The 21,901-nt window shown below is 37.9% G+C and overlaps 1 protein-coding gene across 3 annotated transcripts in view; it reads right to left on the bottom strand.

The window, feature by feature from the left end:
- Window positions 1–21,901, bottom strand: part of ZRANB3 (zinc finger RANBP2-type containing 3) — a 273,757-nt gene that overhangs the window by 152,499 nt on the left and 99,357 nt on the right. For all 3 annotated transcript variants that reach the window (XM_070476275.1, XM_020879240.2, XM_020879241.2), the window contains exon 3: window positions 13,532–13,550. In XM_070476275.1, the coding sequence (XP_070332376.1) occupies window positions 13,532–13,550 (19 nt within the window). The remainder of the gene's footprint in view (window positions 1–13,531; window positions 13,551–21,901) is intronic.

Raw genomic sequence — 21,901 nt, 5'->3', positions numbered from 1 at the left:
TAGCAGGATGTTTCTCAAAAAATTAGAGGTAGAACTATCACACGATCCAGCAACTCTACTTCTGGGTATTCATCCAAAGAAAATGAAAACACTAATTCAAAAAGATACATGTATTCCCATTTTCATTGCAGCATTATTTACAATAGCAAAGACATGCAAATAACTTGTGTTCAACACACACATGGATAGAATATTATTCAGCCATTTGTCACAACACGGATGGACCTTGCAGGCATTATGCTAAATGAAATAAGTCAAAGAAAGAAAGACAAGTACTGTATAATTTCATTTATGTGTGGAATCAGACAAACAAACAAACAGAGTTCTTAGATACAGAGGACAGACTGGTTGTTTCCAGAGGCACAAGGTTGGGGTGGACAAAACAGGTAAAGAGAGTCCAAAGGTACAAACTTCAAGTTATAAAATAAATAAGTCATAGGCATATAATGTATACGTTTATGTGACTGCAATTAATAATACTGTATTGTATATCTGAAAGCTGCTAAAAGAGCAGATCTTAAAAGTTCTCATCACGAGGAGAAAAATGAACAACTATATAGTAACTGATGCTAACTAGACCTATAGTGGTGATCATTTTGCAATATATGCAAATATCGAAACATTATGCTGCATACCTGAGACTAACTATAACAGTGTATGTCAATTAAACCTCACTAAAAAAAAAAAAACTTACTAATGAGCAAAAAAAAAAATCAAAGAATTCCTCAATAAATGGAGAGAGAGTCTGTGTTCCTCTGTAACAGGAAGGAAAGGGGCAGGACACAACTTTTGAAAGAATAACATAGCCCAAGGACACAACATAAACTGATTAGAATCAAATGGGTCCAAGATGGCAGACAAGTTGACTTTGATTAGACCCTGATCCTCAATCAGCAAGCTAAATGAAACACCCAGAGGTGCCATGACAGTTTATTCAAAGGATTTAACAAAATAAGCCACTCGTTATATACAGATAAACAATACAGATATTTATTAGAGAATTATCTAGCTTACTTTTAATACACTAACATTAAAAGAAAAGAGAAATAGGAAGAGCAGAGGACACAACACCAAATTGGGTTCTGACTAACATCCAGACTTAAAAAGAGGTGGGAAGTTCCAAGTCAGAGCACATCTGGAGTTCCAATTGGGAAAGGGTTCCAGGCAGTGCGTCCACTCTGTGGGTGAGACTTCAAAAACTGCAGTTCCAGGTTCCCGCTTATAACTCCAGGACAGACGCAAACCAGTATCATCATCAATCTGTGACCAAATTGCAAGCCCGGTTTTATGTTAATTTTTTGTTTTCTCTTGTAAAACTTGGAACGTTGCTAGGGTTTGGTTGGTCAGGCCCCTCAAGGGGCTCAAAAATCTCAAGATTCCTTCCTGATCTTATCTATGGTGCTGCAAGTCTTGCACTAACAGCAGGCAGTCACTCAAAGTCACTCCCAGGAAGGGCAGTGTCCAGGCAGGTTAGAAGCAAGGTCAGGGGCTGCTCTGCAAAGCAGTCTAAACAAGACTATTTATTTAATTTCCCTAACACAGTTCCAGTCAGTGTCCCACTCTTTGCAACAGGAGCTTGCTCAAACTCATGTCCATCGAGTTGGTTATGCCATCCAACCATCTCATCCCTTGTTGCTTCTTCTCCTGCCTTCAGTCTTTCCCAGCATCAGGGTATTTTCTAAACAGTCAGTTCTTCGCATCAGGTGGCCAAAGTATTGGAGTTTCCAGCTTCAGCATCAGTCCTTCAAATGAATATTCAGGACTGAAATGCTTTACGATTGAGTGGTTTGATCTCTTTGCAGTCCAAGGGACTCTTGAGTCTTCTCCAACAACACAGTTCAAAAGCATCAACTCTTTGATGCTCAGCTTTCTTTATGGTCCAACTTTCACATCCAAACATGACTACTGGAAAAAACCATAGCTTTGCCTAGATGGACGTTTGTCAGCAAAGTAATGTCTCTGCTTTTTAATATGTAATCTAGGTTTGTCATAGCTTTGTCATAGCTTTTCTTCCAAGGAGCAAGCTTCTTTTAATTTCATGGCTGCAGTCAACATCTGCAGTGATTTTGGAGCCCAAGAAAATAAAGTCTGTCACTGTTTACATTGTTTCCCCATCTATTTGCCATGAAGTGATGGGACCAGATGCTATCATCTTCACTTTTTGAACGTTGATTTTTAAGCCAGCTTTTTATCTCTCCTCTTTCACTTTCATCAAGAAGCTCTTTAGTTCCTCTTGCTTTCTACCATAAGGGTGGTGTCATCTGCATATCTGAGGCTGTTGACATTTCTCCTGGTAGGCTTGATTCCAGTTGTGCTTCATCCATTCCCACATTTCACAAGGGCTTCCCTTGTGGCTCAGCTGGTAGAGTCTGCCTGCAATGCAGGAGACCTGGGTTTGATCCCTAGGTTGGGAAGATCCCCTGGAGAAGGGAAAGGCTACCCACTCCAGTATTCTGGCCTAGAGAATTCCATGGACTGTATAGTCCATGGGGTTGCAAAGTGTCAGACACAACTGATACACAGCCTTGACGTACTCCTTTCTCAATGTGGAACTAGTCTGTTGTTACATATCCGATTCTAACTGTTGCTTCTTGACCTGCAAATAGATTTCTCAGGAGGCAGGTCAGTTGGTCTAGTATTCCCATCTCTTTCAGATTTTTCCACAGTTTGTTGTGATCCACACAGTCAAAGGCTTTAGTGTAGTCAATAAAGCAGAAGTAGATGCTTTCCTGGAACTCTCTTGCTTTTTCGAATATCCAACTGATGTTGGCAATTTGATCTCTGGTTCCTTTGCGTTTTCTAAATCCAGTTTGATCATCTGTAAGTTCTCAGTTCACATACTACTGAAGCCTGGCTTAGAGAATTTCGAGCATTACTTTGCTAGCATGTGAGATGAGTGCAATTGTGCAATAGCTTGAACATTCTTTGGCATTGCCTTTCTTTGGGACTGGAATGAAAACAGACCTTTTCCAGTCCTGGGGCCACTGCTGAGTTTTCCAAATTTGCTGGCATATTGAGTGCAGCACTTTCACTGCATCATCTTTTAGGATTTAAAATAGCTTAACTGTATTGCTGTGATACTGAATGGTTTGCCTTGGAAATGAAACAGAGATTACTGTTGTTTTTGAGATTGTACCCACGTACTGCATTTCAGACTCCTTTTTTTAACCTATGAGAGCTACTTCATTTCTTCTAAAGGATTCCTGCCCACAGTAGTAGATATAATAGTCATTTGAATTAAATTTGCCCATTCTAGTCCATTTTAGTTCACTGATTCTTAAAACATTGATGTTCACTCTTGCCATCTCCTGTTTGACCACTTCCAATTTACCTTGATTCATGGACCTAACAGTCCAGGTTCCTATGAAATACTGTTCTTTACAGCCTCAAATTTTACTTCCATTACCAGTCACATCCACAACTGTGTGTCATTTTTGCTTTGGCTCAGCCTCTTCATTCTTTTTGGAGCTATTCCTCCATTCTTTTTCTTTATTTCTCCATTCTTCTCCAGTGGCATATTGGGAACCTACCGACCTGGGGAGTTTATCTTTCAGTGTCATATCTTTTGGTCTTCTCATACTGTTCATGGGGTTCTCAAGGCAAGAGTATTGAAGCGGTTTGCCATTCCCTTCTCCAGTGGACCATGTTTTGTCAGAACTATCTGCCATGATCCCTACATCTTGGGTGACCCTACACAGCATGGCTCATAGTTGCATTGAGTTAGACAAGGCTGTGATTCATGTGATCAGTTGAGTTAATTTTCTTTAATTATGGTTTTTATCCTGTCTGCCCTCTGATGGATAAGGATAAGAGGCTTGTGGAAGCTTCCTAACGGGAGGGACTGACTGTGGGGGAATCTGGGTCTTGCTCTGATGGGCAGGGCTATGCTCAGTAAATCTTTGATCCAAGTTTCTGTTTGTGGTTGGGGCTATGTTCTCTCCCTGTAGTTTGGCCTGAGACTAAACTATTCTAGGGGTAATGGCAGTAATGTTGACCTCCTTCAAAAGGATTTATACTAGCATGCCAGGGGCTCACAGGCACTGTCAGTCCCAAGACACTGACAAAAGACCAAGGAGTGGGTGGTGACCCAATTCCTGGAAATCTCCACCCCTTCCCAAAATTAGCTGGAATAATCCTCCCACTCATTAGCATATGAAATTGCCCAGCCTATAAAAACTAAACCTGTCACATTTCCCGGCCACACTTGCCCTCTGTGACGGTCCACACTCTGTCCGTGGAATGTGCTTCTCTCTGAATCTGAATAAATTCATTTCTTACATGTCACTTTGTCTCTCACTGAATTCTTTCTGGGAAGAGACATCAAGAACCTGAGCTTCATTAGGTCCTAAAACCAGGTACTGTGGGATTTGGCTGGGTTCAAGCCCCAGCCACATGGGTTCAACTCCCAAGCAGAGTTTTGGTTGGGTTCAAGTGCCTAACTGGGTTTTGGCTGGGTTCGAGTCCCAGCCATGCACGGAGTTCTGGCCCAGGTTTGAGTCCCAGCACGTGGGTTCATGTCCCAGTCTGAGGTGAACAGTTTCACATGGACTAAAGACTCACTTTGTTATGGTTTCTTCCCGACTTGGTCTATAAATCTACAGATTTATAGATTCCACCCATCTTTATCTGTAAATTCAAGGCAATACCAATCAAAATCCCAGCAAGCTGTCTATAGAGACTGAGATACTGATTCTAAAATTTCAAGGATTATTATAAAGCTATAGTTATCAAGACAGTGTGGTACTGGCAAAAGAATAGACACAGGTCTTGGGAACAGAAGAGAGAGCCCAGAAATAGACCCATACAAATAAAGTCAACTGATCTTTGATAAAGAAGCAAAAGTAATTTTTTCAACAAATGGTGCTGGAAGCACTGGACATCCATATGCCAAAAAAAAAAAAATATTCAAGGCACTAACTTTATACCCAAAATCAATCACAGATCAAAGTGTATTGTAACACTATAAAACTTCTAGAAGGTAACATAGGAGAAAATCTAGGCGGCTTGGGTTTGGCAATAAGAAATAAGACCAAAAGGGCAATCAATGGAAGAAAAAGTTGATAGGTTGGATTTTATTAAAGGTAAAAACTTCTGCTCTGTGAAAGAAACTTTTAAAAGAATGACAAGTCAAAGCATTGAGAAAAATACTTGCAAATCACATATCTGATAAAAGACTTGTACCTAAAATATACAAAGAACTCTTAGAACTCAATAGCAACAAAAAATAATCTAATCAAAACATGGGCAAAAAACTGAACAAAAACCATGCCAAAGAAGATTCACAGATGGCAAATAAACAAATGAAAGGATGCTCAAAATCATTTGTTATTAGAGTACTGGAAATTAAAAGAACAATGAAATTCCACTATACCTAGTACAATGGCTAAAATTTTTTTTTCATCTTTTTTTAACTGACATTAGCAACTGCTGGTGAAAATGCAAGGCAAGGGGAATTCTCATTCATAATTAGTGGGAGCGCCAAATGGTACAGCCACATCTAAAGACAGTTTAACAGTTTTAGACAAAAGTGAACATATTCTCACCACACATTATGGGTTAAAATGTGTCTACTAATGAAAAGATAGATTGAAGTCCTACCCAATCAATATTTCAGGACATGACCTTTTTTGGATATAGGGTTGTGCAGATGTAATTAGTGAAGAGGATGTCATATCACAGTAGGGTAAGCCATTAATCCAATATGACTAATGTTCTTACAAGAGGATTAGAGACAGACAGAAGGAGAGAATGCCTCATGAAAAGGGAGGCAGGGATTGAAGTGACACATCTACAACCCCAGAAATGCCAAAGACTGCCAACCAACACCTGAAGCCAGGAGAAAGGCTTCGAAGAGATTCTCCCTCAGAGCCCTCAGAAAAAAACAAACTTCCTGACACCTTGATTTCAGACTTCCAGCCTCTAGAACTGAGAGAGGATAAATTTCTGTTGTTCTAAGCCACCAAGTTTGTGGTACTTCCTCATGGCACCCCTACGAAACTAACACACCATATAATCTAGCAATTGCACTCCTAGTTACTCAACTGATTATACCCACACAAATACCTACGTAACTGTCAAAACTGGATGCAACAAATACATCCCTTCAGCTTGGTGAATGGAAAAACAAACCATGGCACATCTGTACCATGGAATTTTATTCAGTGATAAAAAGAAATGCTATCAAGCCACAAAAAGACATGGTTGAAACTTAATTACATAAGGCTAAATGAGAAAAGTCAGTCTGAAAAACCTACAAACTGTAGACTGTCAATCATATGACATTCTGGAAAAGGCAAAATGATAGCGTCATTAAACACATCTTTGGTTGTTGGGGGTTTGGGCCTGAAGGGAATTAAGTAAGTGAAGCAAAGCGGATTATCTAGAGCAGTAAAATTATTCTGTATGATACTGTAATGGTGCCTAAAAGACGTCAAGTATTTGTGAAAATCCACAGAACATTATAATACAATATAAAAAGTAAACTTTGATGTATACAAATAATTTGAAAATAATTTAGGAGGTGAGACGATCTCATGATGCAATGTAATATGTGATACAATAATTGGAATGTATTATAAGTATATGAAACAACTTCACTGGATCACAAAGAGAAATAATTCTGAAAATGAATGGAATCTGTAAAAATAAAGGTAAAAGGAACTGTACATAAGCACTGAACTTTAGCTAATAATTTTCTTTCCTGTGAGGGTACAGGTTAAAAATACTGAAACCACCATGCCTGTATATTAGAAATGCATAATTAATTAAAGAGATATCAGATGGTGGGAGCTAGGATTCTCACTGATGGACTGGGAAGTTACAGTTAAGCAAGGGGAAAAGATAGAATGATCCATGTGGTAAAGGATTAGAGCTGGAGAAATCAAGAAGAATTCATGTTTATCTTAAATACAGATACAGCTGGTTGCATAGATAAATATCTATAAATATGTACACACATACACATATGTAAGTACACACACATTTACCTCTTTGTTTTCTGTCAGCTGAAAGAATCTAGAAGAAATGACACCTCAGTAAAAATGAGTACACCTACCACCTAGGTCTGATTCCAGTATCTTTCTCCAATAAGAAGAACCAGGATTTCCTGGAGAAACGGCTGATTCAAGGACTGGGGTAGAAAATATACAAGAGAAGCCTGGAGCATCTTGTAGTGTCAGAAAGTGAGAAAATGCTGTAAAAAAAAAAAAAAAAAAAACAAAGAAAACACAAAACTCCAAACGGAACAACTATAGAGAAGTGGGCACGTCATGGAACACGGGAGAGAATTAAAAGACCTCCCAATGGCCAAAGCTGGAACCATTTGCATAACAAAATAAAAAAGTACTGATAATAACCCAAAATATAAAATGAATGTCCATGAGTCCTACAGATATAAATACACAGTAAAGTAAGTGAGTGAACGAATGAATTACAAATAATTTATGTATTTGTTGTTGTTAAGTAGCTCAGTTATGTCCTACTCTTTTGCGACCTAGCTTGCCAGGTTCTTCTGTCCATGGGATATTCCAGGCAAGAATACTGGAGTTACTAGAGTGGGTTGCCATCTCCTTCTCCAGGGGATCTTCCTGGATCTTCTCCAGGGATTGAACCTGTGTCTCCTGTATTGGCAGGCAGATTCCTTACCACTGAGCCACCAGGGTAGCCCAGTTTATGTATTTACTCTGCCTTTAAGGAAGCAGAACACAAATCCCCATTCTTTAAGTATGGGCTACATTTTCTTTCAAAAAACACAGTATGAAAAAAAAAACAACAACACAGTATGGGAAGGAACAACAACAACAACAAAACCAGTAATTTTACAGCATAAAAGCCTGACAAACATTACATCAAGCCAGGTAATCAAGGTTAACATCAACAGTGACAAGGTAAATTGATATTATGTACCCTTGCTATTACATGGTGACAATGGCACTTTACCTCTGTGGTCTTTTTGTCAAAACACATTACCCCAGTCTGATCATGAGAAAAACATCAGACAACATATCCCAATTAAGAGACATTTTACCAAATACTAAACAATTAATTCTCAAGACTGTAAAGGTCTTCAAAAACAAGGAAAGTCTGAGAAACTCACAACTACGAGAAGTCACTGGTTAGTCATGTGGATGTGAGTTGGACCATAAAGAAGGCTGAGCACCGAAGAACTGAAGTTTAGAACTGTGGTGCTGAGAAAGACTCTTGAGGTCCCTTGGACTGCAAAGAGATCAAACCACTCAATCCTAAAGGAAATCAACCCTGAGTATTCATTGGAAGGACTGATGCTGAAGCTGAAGCTCCCATACTTTGGTCACCTATGCGAAGAGCCAACTCATTAGAAAAGACTCTGATGCTGGGGAAGACTGATGGACAACAGAGGACAAGATGGTTGGATGGCATCACCAACTCAATGGACATGAGTTTGAGCAAGCTCTGGGCGATGGTGAAGGACAGGGAAGCCTGGCGTGCTGCAATCCATGGGGTCACAGAGTTGAACATGACTGAGCGGCTGAACGACAACCACCATTCTATTTAAAACATATAAAGGAATTACATGTTATAAAACACGGATGGACTCCTGCAAAAGGAGAAGGACATCAGTAAAGACCTGAGGATGTCTAAATAAAGTATGGTTTTAAGTTAACAGTACTAATATATGAATATTGGTTCATTACTCGAGACACATTACTACTAGTAAAGTAAAGTAATAATGCGGGTCTGGCTTTGGGGCGTAAGAGAACTCTCTGTACTATCTTCACAATAACTCTATAAAACTAAAAGTGTTATTGAACTTCCCTGGTGGGACAGTGGATAACAATCCACCTGCCACTGGAGGGGTCACGGGTTCGATCCCGGTCCGGGAAGATTCCACATGCCGCAGAGCAACTAAAGCCCGTGTACCACAACTACTGCGCCCATGCTCTAGAATCTATGAGCCACAACTACTAAAGCCCCTGTGCCCCGGAGCCTGCACCCCACAAATACACAGTCGACCTGCTGCAGTTACTGAAGCCAATGCCTAGTGACTATGCTTCACAACAAGAGAAACTCCCACAATGAGAAGCCCATGCACTGCTACAAAGAGTAGCCCCTGCTCTCCACAACTAGAGAAAGGCTGCAAGCAGCAATGAAGACCCAGTGCAACCAAAAAATAAATAAATAAATAAATAAAAAGACTATTCTAAAATTTAAAAATTATTTTTAAGAAAAGACATTCAAAAAATAGTAAAGCTGGCCTTAGAAATGAGGAATAAGCAGGCAAATGATACCGTTTTAGAGAACAGTCTCAACAGCACAAATGCTATCACTTATCATTCAGCTTCATCCATTTGAGCACTGTGTCTTACAGAGTCTTCTATATTTAAGAATCCATTCAAAACACAGAAAGTATGGTGCCTGCAGGCTTTGTATAGAACAGCAATAATGGACTTGGGAAATGGATTATTTCAGATTAGATATCAGCTTCTAGCATGTCCCAGCTCCATTTACTAACATATCTGTGCTTCAGCTTTCTCATCTAAAAAATGATGGTGGTAATAATAATCACAACATTTTATTGGATTGTCCAGAGATGAAATAAATGAATACATGTAAATCAGTAGAAGAGAACTTGGCCCATACGTGTTAATTAAGTATAAGGTTTTTAATTGGTCTATTCACTCAACAAAAATGGACCACCACCCCAAAGAGGTTATGTTTCTGTTTATCAGAAACAGTAAAATCTCAGAGGGCATTCAATTCCACCAGGGTCTGATAAAGAGAAAGAAGGATTTGTAGAAGCAAATGGAATAAAAACTATCCTCTTAGCTCACTTTGTCAAACCAAGGTCGGCTTATATAAAAGGAAAAATAAATTTCTTCACATCTGGTTTAATTTCTTAGTCCTCAAACCTAAAATGTTGGCAGAGTCTATATCACAGTATCAATTTTAAGGTATTCTGCTCAGAAATAATCTTCTAAAGAGGGTTCTTTGGTGTTTTGAGACACCTACAGATTTCTGCCTGCAGAGAAAATCACAAGGCTTTTCAAACTTCAGCCTCCAGAAAAACTTCTGCAAGCATTCAACAGCTTCCACAGCCTTTCCCCTCCAAACTTCTCTTCCAGAGAAGCACCTTGAACAACAACAACAAAAAAAAAAAAAAAGAGCATCCATAATGATAACTCTCTGGTCTCTGTTCCAAATATTTATCTATTAATCCCAAAACAGTCACAAAGTAAGCCAAGCCAAGCGGCTTAGCCTTGACAAAAGGTTTCCTTTTCTTCTGAAAAAGGAAGGAAAGCAATACTTTATTTGGTATACCATTCCTGCCTTCCAAATGTTTTCTCAAGTAACAGGAAGGAAACAGGGAAAAATGTAGGGGGAGAGGACTAAAGTATAGTACTAACAAAACTATTACAAACAAGGAAAGTAGGAATTTTCTAACTCTGATAATAGATTCAATACACAGAGAAGACAGATCCATGTACTGACATTTTGTTCATAGCTGAACAATTATTAAGCTATTCACCTAAACCCAGGATGTCAATCTCATTTTCTTAAGTAAAAATGAACATCACAAAAATTTGGTAAACACTAAGCTTCTACAAAGAATAATTGCCTTTAAATCCTTGAAAATAAGGTACTAAATGTGTAGGTTTAATATTTTCCTCATGTGTATCCACTTGAATTACCTGGTATATGTTAATGGGAAATTATTTTTCACATTTAAAATCATTCTGTGAATAAAAATCTTCAACAGAACAAAGACACAGTGGTTAAAAAACTATTAAAAAACACTAAAGGTAATAGTGCAAGAGCCTGACTCCAGACTGTGCCCGAAATTCCATTATTAAAGGAATACTATTTCAAAAGAGTTTCTATATGTCTACCGTATAGCTTCTGAAACAACACTTAACTACACGAAACCGAGAAGGGGAAACAGGAATTAAAAGGGCTTAAGCTAAGTCTGCAAAGTTAATTTTATTAAAAGTTGCAGCTTCTAATAAAGCTGGTTGGTTATCTGAAACATAGTTTCATAATATATACTCAAAGATCACACAGACAAACAGAAGTAAGTCACCATTCCAATTTTAACTTAATGACTATCTTATACGCAATAGATAGATTACATAATTGCACAACGCAATAGATAGATTATATAATTGCACAAAGATTTTATACATTAGAAAAGATATTAGTGGAAAGATACTAGAAGAGGACGCAGTTACACCAGTGAAGGAAGTCATTTGCTTCTAAAGCTGGGGAGGAAAGATCACAGCAGTTAAACTATACAATACTCCAAGAAGGTAGTCACGCATTAAAAAAAAAAAGAGATCAATAATAGAGATGCAAAATTGTTCTCCTAAAGCTCTATTTATAAGTTGAATATTCATATCAAAATATATTTTTTAATTTTAAAATCAAAATGTAGTTGATCTCCAAATTATAAACTGCATTTCCTTCTCTGACTTCACTACTGTTTTGTGATAAGAGCAAGAGAAGGAGAACAGTATTAGAAAATAAAATGAAGGTCAAACCAGAGTTCATATAATTTACATATATACAAGTTCTTTCTATTTCAAGACTTTCAATTTACTCACTTTCATCCATATTAGCTCAATAAGATTCCACAGAAATGGCATTTCAACTCAATCAAAATACAGAGGATGTTATTATATTTTGAGCTGTGATCTTAGAATTTACACTATGCTATTTCTGTGACTATTTTTTGTATTTATATGTTAAATTGAGGACTTTTCCTTAATTAACCTTATTGGTAGGGGATTCAACATAATGAACTTTGGAAAGTCAAATAATTGTAAAAAATAAGAGTCTTTAAAGTGCTGGTGAAAAGGGAGGAGATATGAGGGACACAAAAGGGAGAATCTTCTTTTAAGTACTGAGAAAATATTAAAAGGTTCTTTTAAATTTATTAAATTTAAAAATAATAGTTTTGAAAGATTACCACAAATCCTTCGACATGTGACAAGTTTAATTGTAAATAATAGGACATGAAAAGTGAAGAGTATAATGAAAAACTCTTGTTGGCTAAAGTGCTCATGATGAACTCATCATGCACCAGCCTTAGTCTAATGTTAACTGAGAAAACAGGGAAATATAAATGCTAAGCAGAGTTAAGGTGCTAATCAAATGTTTATTTCAATCCATGAATGATTCTGCACATTTAAGGCATATTCAAACCACTATAACACCAAATTGAGGAACAAGGTAGCAATAACATGTCATAGCCAATAAAATGTTCCCCATGAATCACTTGAGGAGATTACCAAATAATACAACATGTTATATTGACTGTGAACATAAAACTGGTCTATTTAAAAAACAATTTATACATACATCAATACATGTAGTACACATTTATACATTTTATAAAATGGTTATGTCTAGTTTTAAGGTTTTGAAGTATGAATTTATACTCCTATTTGGTGAAAACATATTCAGGGACTAAAAACATAAGCCTCTTTTAATAATTTTGGACTCTCAAATCTATAAATTTATGTAGATTCTTTCAGAATTCATCTTGTTGCAAAATAGAAATTTCTACTTTTTTTCTAAATGTCCATGTCCTGTCTCTTTAGTTACACTGCTGAACTTTTTCACAGGCAATGACTATGTTTCTAACTGTAACATTTAGTCTAAATAAATGCCTATAGAGTTCAAACTAAAAACTTCAGTAATTATAAATCAGCATGAACCAAGAAGCCATATATCAACCTTCTGCTTGGCACTCATTTGCATGTTATACTCTTATTTACTTTTTTCCTAGAGGCAGGCCATTGGTGAGTCTACATGTAAATTAAATTAAAAAATAGCTAATTGGGAGAATTTTTTATGGTTTCACTTATATCTTTTTTAAAAATTCAATATCCATTTTCTTCAGCTCTGATATATTTTTAAATGTATATGTTTTGCTATCATTAAAGATATGAAAACAGTAACACATTTTTCAAAATGATATAAAAAATCAGAACTTTATTGACTTAAATTTACTCAGAATGTATGCAGAGTACTGCAGCTTATGTAGCAAGAGCTTCCCTTTCAGTGGAAAATCTGAATATGAGTATATACAAGTACATGCCACTCAAAGGTATCAAATAGATTAGTGACAATAAAACACCATTTGAATAGTACACTTCACATTCATATAAAACAATTAAAAATAACCTTTAAAGCAAAATCTTAAAAGTCCAGGTTCTAAGCAAGCAGCATTTTGACAAATAAAGAAGAGTTGAGCTTCATTTGGGGTTGCATTCATTCTTCTGAGGCCACAAATATAGAATTTTTGGATCACTAATTTTAATACTAACAAGTTCCAAATGCACGCCCTGCGTGCATGCACACACAAACACACATACTCATTCTCTTTCTCATTCTTATTCTCTCTGCTGCTGCCCTGCCACCCTCCTCCTCGCCCTCCCCATCTCCTCTCCATATACAGATGTACAGTCATATGAGAGAGTACAGGGTAAATAGCAGACAATAAAAACTGGCTGGGGAATTTTATAAACAACATAAAAATCATGAAAACACTTACTTCATCAGCCACCATACACCTGGAAAAAATAAAAATAAAACCAAATTAATGTCTTAATTACCAAAGTCAACCATTTAAAAAGTTTTGATTAAGTGTTGTTGTGTTAAGTAGCTTGCCACAAAACAGTTTCCACATTATAGCACTAAGCCAGACAGAGGTGTTTGTAAGTGTGCATAAGAATAAGGGCCTTTCCTGACTTACAAGACTCTCCAGCTGCCAACGGCATATGGCTATGTGGGACTGTTAGTTTTAGATATGCTGTTTCCCAACGCCCACCCATGGCGATAGGTACAATGACCCTTCGAAAACGTGAGCAAAACAGCAAGTGATTGTACCAATGACTTCCCTCCTTACTCGTAAGGTTTACTGGTCTCCCCTAGAGATTAGAACGCTGTATTAAAGTGCATTAGCATGTTATACATAAAATTATATTAATATATGCTAATATTATACATGCTAGGCCACTTTCAAGCTGAATTTTGTTTTCTACTATTACCAACCTAGATGGTATATTAAAAAGCAGAGACATTACTTTGCCAACAAAGGTCCGTCTGGTCAAGGCTATGGTTTTTCCAGTAGTCGTGTATGGATGTGAGAGTTGGACTGTGAAGAAAGCTGAGTGCTGAAAAACTGATGCTTTTGAACTGTGGTGTTGGAGAAGACTCTTGAGAGTCCCTTGTACTTCAAGGAGATCCAACCAGTCCATCCTAAAGGAGATCAGTCCTGGGTGTTCATTGGAAGGACTGATACTGAAGCTGAAACACCAATACTTTGGCCACCTGATGTGAAGAGTTGACTCATTGGAAAAGACCCTGATGCTAGGAGGGATTGGGGGCAGGAGGTGAAGGGGACGACCGAGGATGAGATGGCTGGATGGCATCACCGACTCGATGGGCATGAGTTAGAGTAAACTCCGGGAGTTGGTGATGTACAGGGAGGCCTGGTGTGTTGCGATTCATGGGGTCGCAAAGAGTCAGACGCGACTGAGCTGAACTGAACTGATTATTTCACTAAATTTTCTCCTACCTATTCTTTCTTATTAACCTACAGAAGTAAATTCTATCCACTGGAAATTGAGGATGGTCGTAATTAGAAGAAAAAAGCAAAGAACAAAACAAAGGATAGCAGATATGGTCAAGATCACAAGAGGTCCTTTAGAGACAGTGAGTACAACATAAGGAGAAAAACCAATCTCTTAACCAAGGTGATATCCAGGAAATAAAAAAAAGAAAGAAAGAAAAACTGGGATATTATAAAAATCAGAAAGGAAAAAAGTCCATATATGCATTTTTCTCTTTTCTTTAATCCCAATGGCCTTGACATTATACTATATTACATGCTTTCTTTTAACATAAAACACAAATGAAGAATTTGGTAATAAATATATTATTAAGAAATAACCTACAGGTAAAATGGAATTTTGTTCTTAAAATGAAAAAAAGATGGCAGGTTACATATTAAGTTTTTATGGGAAAATAAAATACAAATACTATAACTGAAATTTAAAACATATGCAAGAGTAACAAGTTTATTACATTTTTTGCAAACAGGTTGGAAAAGTAGAAAACGAAAAAGCAATACTTTGAAAAATATGACTTATTTCCAGGAAGATTTACATGTATACCTACTTTTTCATTTTAAAATCCAATTCAAATTTGGTAAAGATGTCATTTGAAGTATATATTATTTATTGAGTGCCTGTCAAGTAATTTAGTAGGAAGAGAAGGGAGTGACAGAGGATTAGATGGTTGGATGGTATCACCGACTCAATGGACATGAGCTTGAGCAAACTCCGGGAGATGGGGGAGGACAGAGAAGCCTGGCTGCTGCAGTTCATGGGGTTACAAAGAGTCACACACAACTTAGCGACTGAGCGACATTATGTAACTAGCACTGTCATAAATTTGTGTGCTCAATCGTGTTCAACTCTTTGTGACCCCATGGACTGTAACCCGCTGGCCTCCTCTTGTCCACGGGATTTCCCAAGCAACAATACTGGAATGGGTTGCCATTTCCTCCTCCAGGGGATCTTCAAGACCTAGGATCAAACCTGCGGCTCTTGCATTGGCAGGCAGATTCTTTACCACTGAGCTACCTGGGAAGCCCAAGTCCTAGGGATACAGCATTTAAAGGTTTTTTCCTCATAAAGGGTGACTGGAAGAACTTCTGACAATGAACAAATAAATGATCCAAGTGGTGATATGTGCCATTAAAAAAACTGAAACAGGCAAGTGGAATAGGGAATTAAGGGAGTATCTATTTTATAGAGTGGTCAGGAATAATCTTTATGATAAAGCAATTCAAACAGATCTGAATAAGTTGTCACGAATTTAATGAGGAAGGGAATCATGAGAAAATCTGGAGGAAGAGTACTCTCAACAAAGCAATGAGCAAATGCAAGAGCTCTGAGATAAGATGGTTACGACGTAGTTAAGCAAGCGGAGGGAGTCTAATGTGATTAAAATGCACTGAGTCATGGCAAATGGTAGAAAATAAGGTTGGAAGCACCTTAGGTCCTGACCATGGACAGCCATAGCAATGGCATGAAGTCTAGATTTCCTTAGAATCCTTTGGAAGTAAGCAACACTTAACTTTTTAAAAAGATTACTCTGGCTTCTAGAGAATAAACTGTAGAGGACAAGAGCAGAAACAGAGAGCAGATAGGGACCTGAAGTGGAGCAGGAGAGGAACAACAATATATGGATGTATGAGAGAGACAGAGGTGCTGAAAAGTGGTCAGTCTAGACACATTTCGAAAGCACAGTCAATAGGATATGCTGAACAATTGGGATAGGGATATTATGGATATGAAACAGGGGAAAGAAGTAAAAAAATGAATCTTAAGATACTGGCTTAAGCAATTAACTGTGAAAAAATGGTGGTAATGCATTCACTGAGAGAGGAAGGGTGAGGAGAACAGCAGGTTTGGAGATCACAATCAAATGTTCTGTTTGGGGGACTTCCCTGGTGGTCCAGTGGTTAGGACTCCAAGCTTCCACTGCAGGGGGCACAGTTCAATCCCTGTGGAAGCTCCCTGTGGGGAGCTAAGATCCTGCAAGTTGCAGCAAGGTTAAAAAAAAAAAAAAAAGTTTGGATCTGTAACATTTCTGTAACGTTTCATTAGATACCCCAGTTGATCTGTTGGGTGGGGCACAGGATATGTGAGTCAGGGGAATAGAAGGGACTGATATAATAAATCTGAGAGTCATTAGAATGTAAAGGCATTGAAATGAGAAAGGATCAAGGATAGTCTGTAATATAACACCTTGACTGTGGCTTGTTTTCTTTGCCCAACTCCAAGTTCCTTAACTTTCTCAAGTTAAGCAGCTACTGTGACCTGCAGGCTGCTAGATAAAGTTTATGACTCTAGTGAAGTAACATCAGAGCAAACTGTTAGGCAGCTAAATCACCCCATGGATGGTTAACTGACTGAAAAACAGGATCAGAGCCCCGGTCAACAACTAACACAACTGATGGCTGTGGATCACTGCCTTGGCTTGGCTTTTAAGTATCTGAAGACCCCAGGTGTAAGATTATCTTCCAGCCCTCTGCTTATGCTGGATTCTCCTAACATGAGACAGGTGGGTCTTCCCAACTTTGGAAACCAGGACAGTTCAAGTACATCAAAGAGCACTGAGCTTCCTTCAGGTATTTCTAGTGGGGCTGACTGTCCTTCAAATTTAGGCACTATATCTCTCCCAACCTCTGGCAGTCCTGCTATTTACAATAGTTCAGCAACCAGACTTGATTTCCAATGAGCTATCATAGAAACAGAAATCACTGAAGCTGAAGCTCCAAAACTTTGGCCACCTGATGTGGACAGCTGACTCATTGGGAAAGACCCTGGTGAAGACTGAAGACAGAAAGAGAAGAGGGCAACAGAGGATGAGAGACTGTAAGAAGGTATCACCAATTCAATGGACATGAACTTGGGCAAACTTTGGGAGATGATGAGGGACAGGGAAGCCTGGTGGGCTGCAGTCCATGGGGTTGCAAAGAGTCAGACACAACTTGGCGACTGAACAAGAACAATAACAATCATAGAAAAATAACTGATCATGTGAGGGGCTCCATCATGTGGAAAAGCAGGATACAAGTAAATCATCAGAACATATATCTAGTGAAAGAGAAGCGCTAGAAAAACTAAACACCTGCACAAAAATTGTTATAGCACCTAAATAAATTCTAATGCAACACACACACACTCCCTTCCATGATTTCCAAACTGAGTAGATAAATTTTTTAAAAAGATCATTATTACTGACAGCTAAATCAGTAGACTACGAGAGAGATGAAGTACAAAGAAAAATCACTTGAAGAACAGAACCTGAAAACTAATGTGAAAAATTGGTGTTCAAAAGGAGAAAGGACACAATGTATGAAGGAGAAGCAAAAATTAAGTAAATAAAAGAAAATTTCTTTGGGTTAAAGAAAACACCTCTGATGGATAAACGAAATGGGGAACCACATTTCAGGGTGAGCTGAAAAGAAAAGACAAACATCTACTCACATCCTTATAAAATTCATTAATCTTATGAATAAAAAGAAAACCTTGTAAGTATTCAGACTGAAAGAAAAATTATCAATAAAGGGAAAAAAAAACAACTGCATTGCACTTTTATCACCAACATCAGAAAGTAAAAAACAATGGAAGCTAATCTAGACTACTTGAAAGGAAAGAAGAACTCATGAGTCATATCCAGTTGAGATACCCATTAATTAAAAGGGATAGCAAAAAGACATGCAGCTAATCAAGATCTCCAAGATTATATCACTTAAGCAAACCATTTGAAGAAAAATACTTGAGAAAAATAAAGTTTTTTTTTAAACTTTAAACATAAAAAACATAAAACATAAAAACACCTTAATATAGATTCAAGATAGAAGATGAAAAGGAAATGTGATTGGCAATGAACCAATATATACGTGAATTTAGTGGATGATGTATATTCTAAATGAAGACTCTACAAGTGGAAGGACCTCACTCTACAATCTGAAAGTGCAAAACTGAAGGGAGGTAACAAAGGAGAGGGAATACTAAAATTATTCTAAAGCAGAACACTAAATTTGTTCTTGTTTAGTCGCCAAGTCGTGTTCAACTCTTTTGCAATCCCATGGACTATGTAGCCTACCAGGCTCCTCTGTCTATGGGATTTTCCAGGCAAGAATACTGAGGTGAGTTGCCAATTCCTTCTTCAGTGGATCTTCCCAACCCAGGGATCAAACCCACATCTCCTGCACTGGTAGGCAGATTCTTTACCACTGAGCCACCAGGGAAGCTCCAGAAAACCAAATAGGTTATATTTAAAGTCAGGAGACTAAATGAGATCACCTAGGAAGAAGAGAGCTACTGACAGAGCCCTGGAACGCTCCAACAATAAGAGATCACAAAAGGGAGAAGGATCCAGCAAAGGAAACTGAGGAGGATCCAGTAATATAAAAAGATACAAGAAGAATGTAGTGACCTTGAAACCAAGTTAAGAAACTGTTTTGGGAAGGAGATAATGAACAACTATGACAAATGCTGCTGACAAGTCTAGTGAAATGCAGTCTGAGAATTGATCATTTGATTTGGCAAGAGATTATTTATAGCCCTGACAAGAGCAACTTTGACAGAACAGTTCAGTTCAGTTGCTCAGTCATGTCCGGCTCTCTGCGACCCCATGAATCGCAGCACACCAGGCCTCCCTGCCCATCACCAGCTCCCAGAGTTTACTCAAATTCATGCCCATCGAGTCAGTGATGCCATCCAGCCGCTGTCCATCACCAGCTCCCAGAGTTTACTCAAATTCATGCCCATCGAGTCAGTGATGCCATCCAGCCATCTCATCTTCTGTTATCCTCTTCTCCTCCTGCCCCCAACCCCTCCCAGCATCAGGGTCTTTTCCAATGAGTCAACTCTTCGCATGAGGTGGCCAAAGTACTGGTGTTTCAGCTTCAGCATCAGTCCTTCCAATGAATACCCAGGACTGATCTCCTTTAGGATGGACTGGTTGGATCTCCTTGCAGTCCAAGGGACTCACAAGAGTCTTCTCCAACACCACAGTTCAAAAGCACCAATTTTTTGACAGAACAGTATGGAACAAAAGCCTCACCTGAAAGGGTTCAGCAGACAATGGAAAGAGAAGAAAGGGAGAGACTGAGTAGAGATTATTGTCTAAAGAAATTATCCTGTACGAGGAACAAATAAATATGGTAGGAGCTCAAAAGAAAACTACGGAACAGAGAAGATATTTTAAAAAGACAAAATAGTATACATAACCCAATCACTGACTCTATGAGTATAACATCTGTGGATCAGACACTGGGCAATCAAGTTAAGACAGCAAATAAAAAAGGTCAAGTAGCTATGCATGAAGATGGTAACAGAAGAAGTAGAAATGAATGGGGTTCTCCTGCAAAAACTGTAAAAAAAAAAAAAAAAAAAAAGGAATTTTTTTCACGGTTACAACCTTGGGAAGCACTCTTATTCTGAAAGCAAAGGGAAGGAACTAAAAATATTTATGGAGGTAGAAAACAAGGTTCAGGGACTAAGAAGTCCAGAGGATAAAAATTTCAAAACAGGGTAAATGGGTTAACAGTGCCAAATGCTGCAAAGGATGACTAAAAGGCCACCATACTAAGTTATAAGGAGCTCACCTGTAAGCTCACTTGCAGTTATCATTTGTTAGAGGATTGTTGATAATAAAAAAAAAGAGGCGGGGGGCAGGCAACAGATACAGAGTAATCAGAAAGGAATTTTGGTAGCAAAAAGCAAAAAAACAAGAGAAAAACTAAAAACAGGGAAGTAGCCATATAACATGTTGGAAACCCGAACAGTGGGCATGGAGTCAACATTGAGAAGGAAAACAAAAAAAATGGCTGATGGAGACCAAAATATAAAAAGTGAAAATATAGCTAATCCAATTTCTCACTTCATAGAAATTTTATATCATATCTGAATGAAACTAAAGTCTAAACTTCATTTGTAAATGAAGGACTGCCCATAATCACATTATATCCATGGAAATATAAACAGTTTTTTTTCTCCCACTAGGAAATAGCAAATAGAATCCATATTATAGGGACTTTAACCTACAGCTAAAAAGAAAATTTCCTTAATTAAAGAATATGCATTTTATTTGTCAAACCTGGTTTGGTATGCCAATAGCTATACAATTTTATCTGAATTTAACAAGCAATTCAGTTTTCCATTTTCATAAAAAATAAATAATATTCTTTGTTCCAAATTCATTGTTAATTGCTTGAATCATAGCTTATCCAGCATGGCTGCAGACATCAAAAAAGCAACTTTCCATTTCACTGAGTTGTTTCCAAAATCTTGAGGCTCCTTACATGAATCACCACTTACAGTATCAAGACATCTATATTCTGGTATTTGCAGCAGCCATATCTATGGATGCACATGTTCAGTGTTAGCTATTTTAAACCCAAAATTCAAATACAGGTAGAAAAGAGAAAACTGAACAGCATTATACTTTCCTAACAATCACTTTATACACCAGCTAAATTTCTAATCTAAGACTCATAGAACTGAATAATGTGTGTTTAACTGGAAGCTTTTCTCCAATTTCTTTATATTAAAGAAAAAACACCTTTTCAATAATTAACACCCATATTTCTTTTGAATAAATCGTGTCAAAAAGAAAACAGAAAAATTCTCCAAGAGAATATTTTGATGACATTGAGAATTTAATGCTCTAATTCTGTATGAAAAACCTAGATAGTGTATTGAAAAGCAGAGACAGTGCCTTGCTGACAAAGGTCCATATAGTCAAGCTATGGCTTTTCCAGTAGTCATGGATGGATGTGTGTTCAACCATGAAGAAGGCTGAGCACCGAAGAACTGATGCTTTAGAATTGTAGTGCTGGAGAAGACTCTTGAGAGTCCCTTGGACAGCAAGGAGATCAAACCAGGCAATCCTGAGGGAAATCAATCCTAAATATTCCTTGGAAGGACTGATGCTGAAACTGAAGTTCCAATACTTCGGCCACCTGACTGATGCTGGGAAGGATTGGGGGCAGGAGGAGAAGGGGACGACAGATGATGATATGGTTGGATGGCATCACTGACTCGATGGACGTGAGTTTGAGCCAACTCAAGGAGACAGAGAAGGACAAGGAAGCCTGGTGAGCTGCAGTTCATAGGGTCGCAAAGGGTCAGATACAACTTAATGACTGAACAACAAATTCTGTTTTGAATCAGAAGTACAGAATTCAGGACTCAGTACATGAAAACAGAATCTGCTTAATCAGTTACCATGCATGCCATGACCTCAAATGTGGGCTATTATCCCAGAAAGAACACTGACTTTTCAGATATTCATATGAAACTGTCCAGTAGCAGGAATCAACAATTTAATATGGTTA

The sequence above is a fragment of the Odocoileus virginianus genome, chromosome 13 (assembly GCF_023699985.2).
Source record: "Odocoileus virginianus isolate 20LAN1187 ecotype Illinois chromosome 13, Ovbor_1.2, whole genome shotgun sequence".
NCBI lineage: Eukaryota > Metazoa > Chordata > Mammalia > Artiodactyla > Cervidae > Odocoileus > Odocoileus virginianus.
This window is presented reverse-complemented; position numbering and strand designations above follow the sequence as displayed.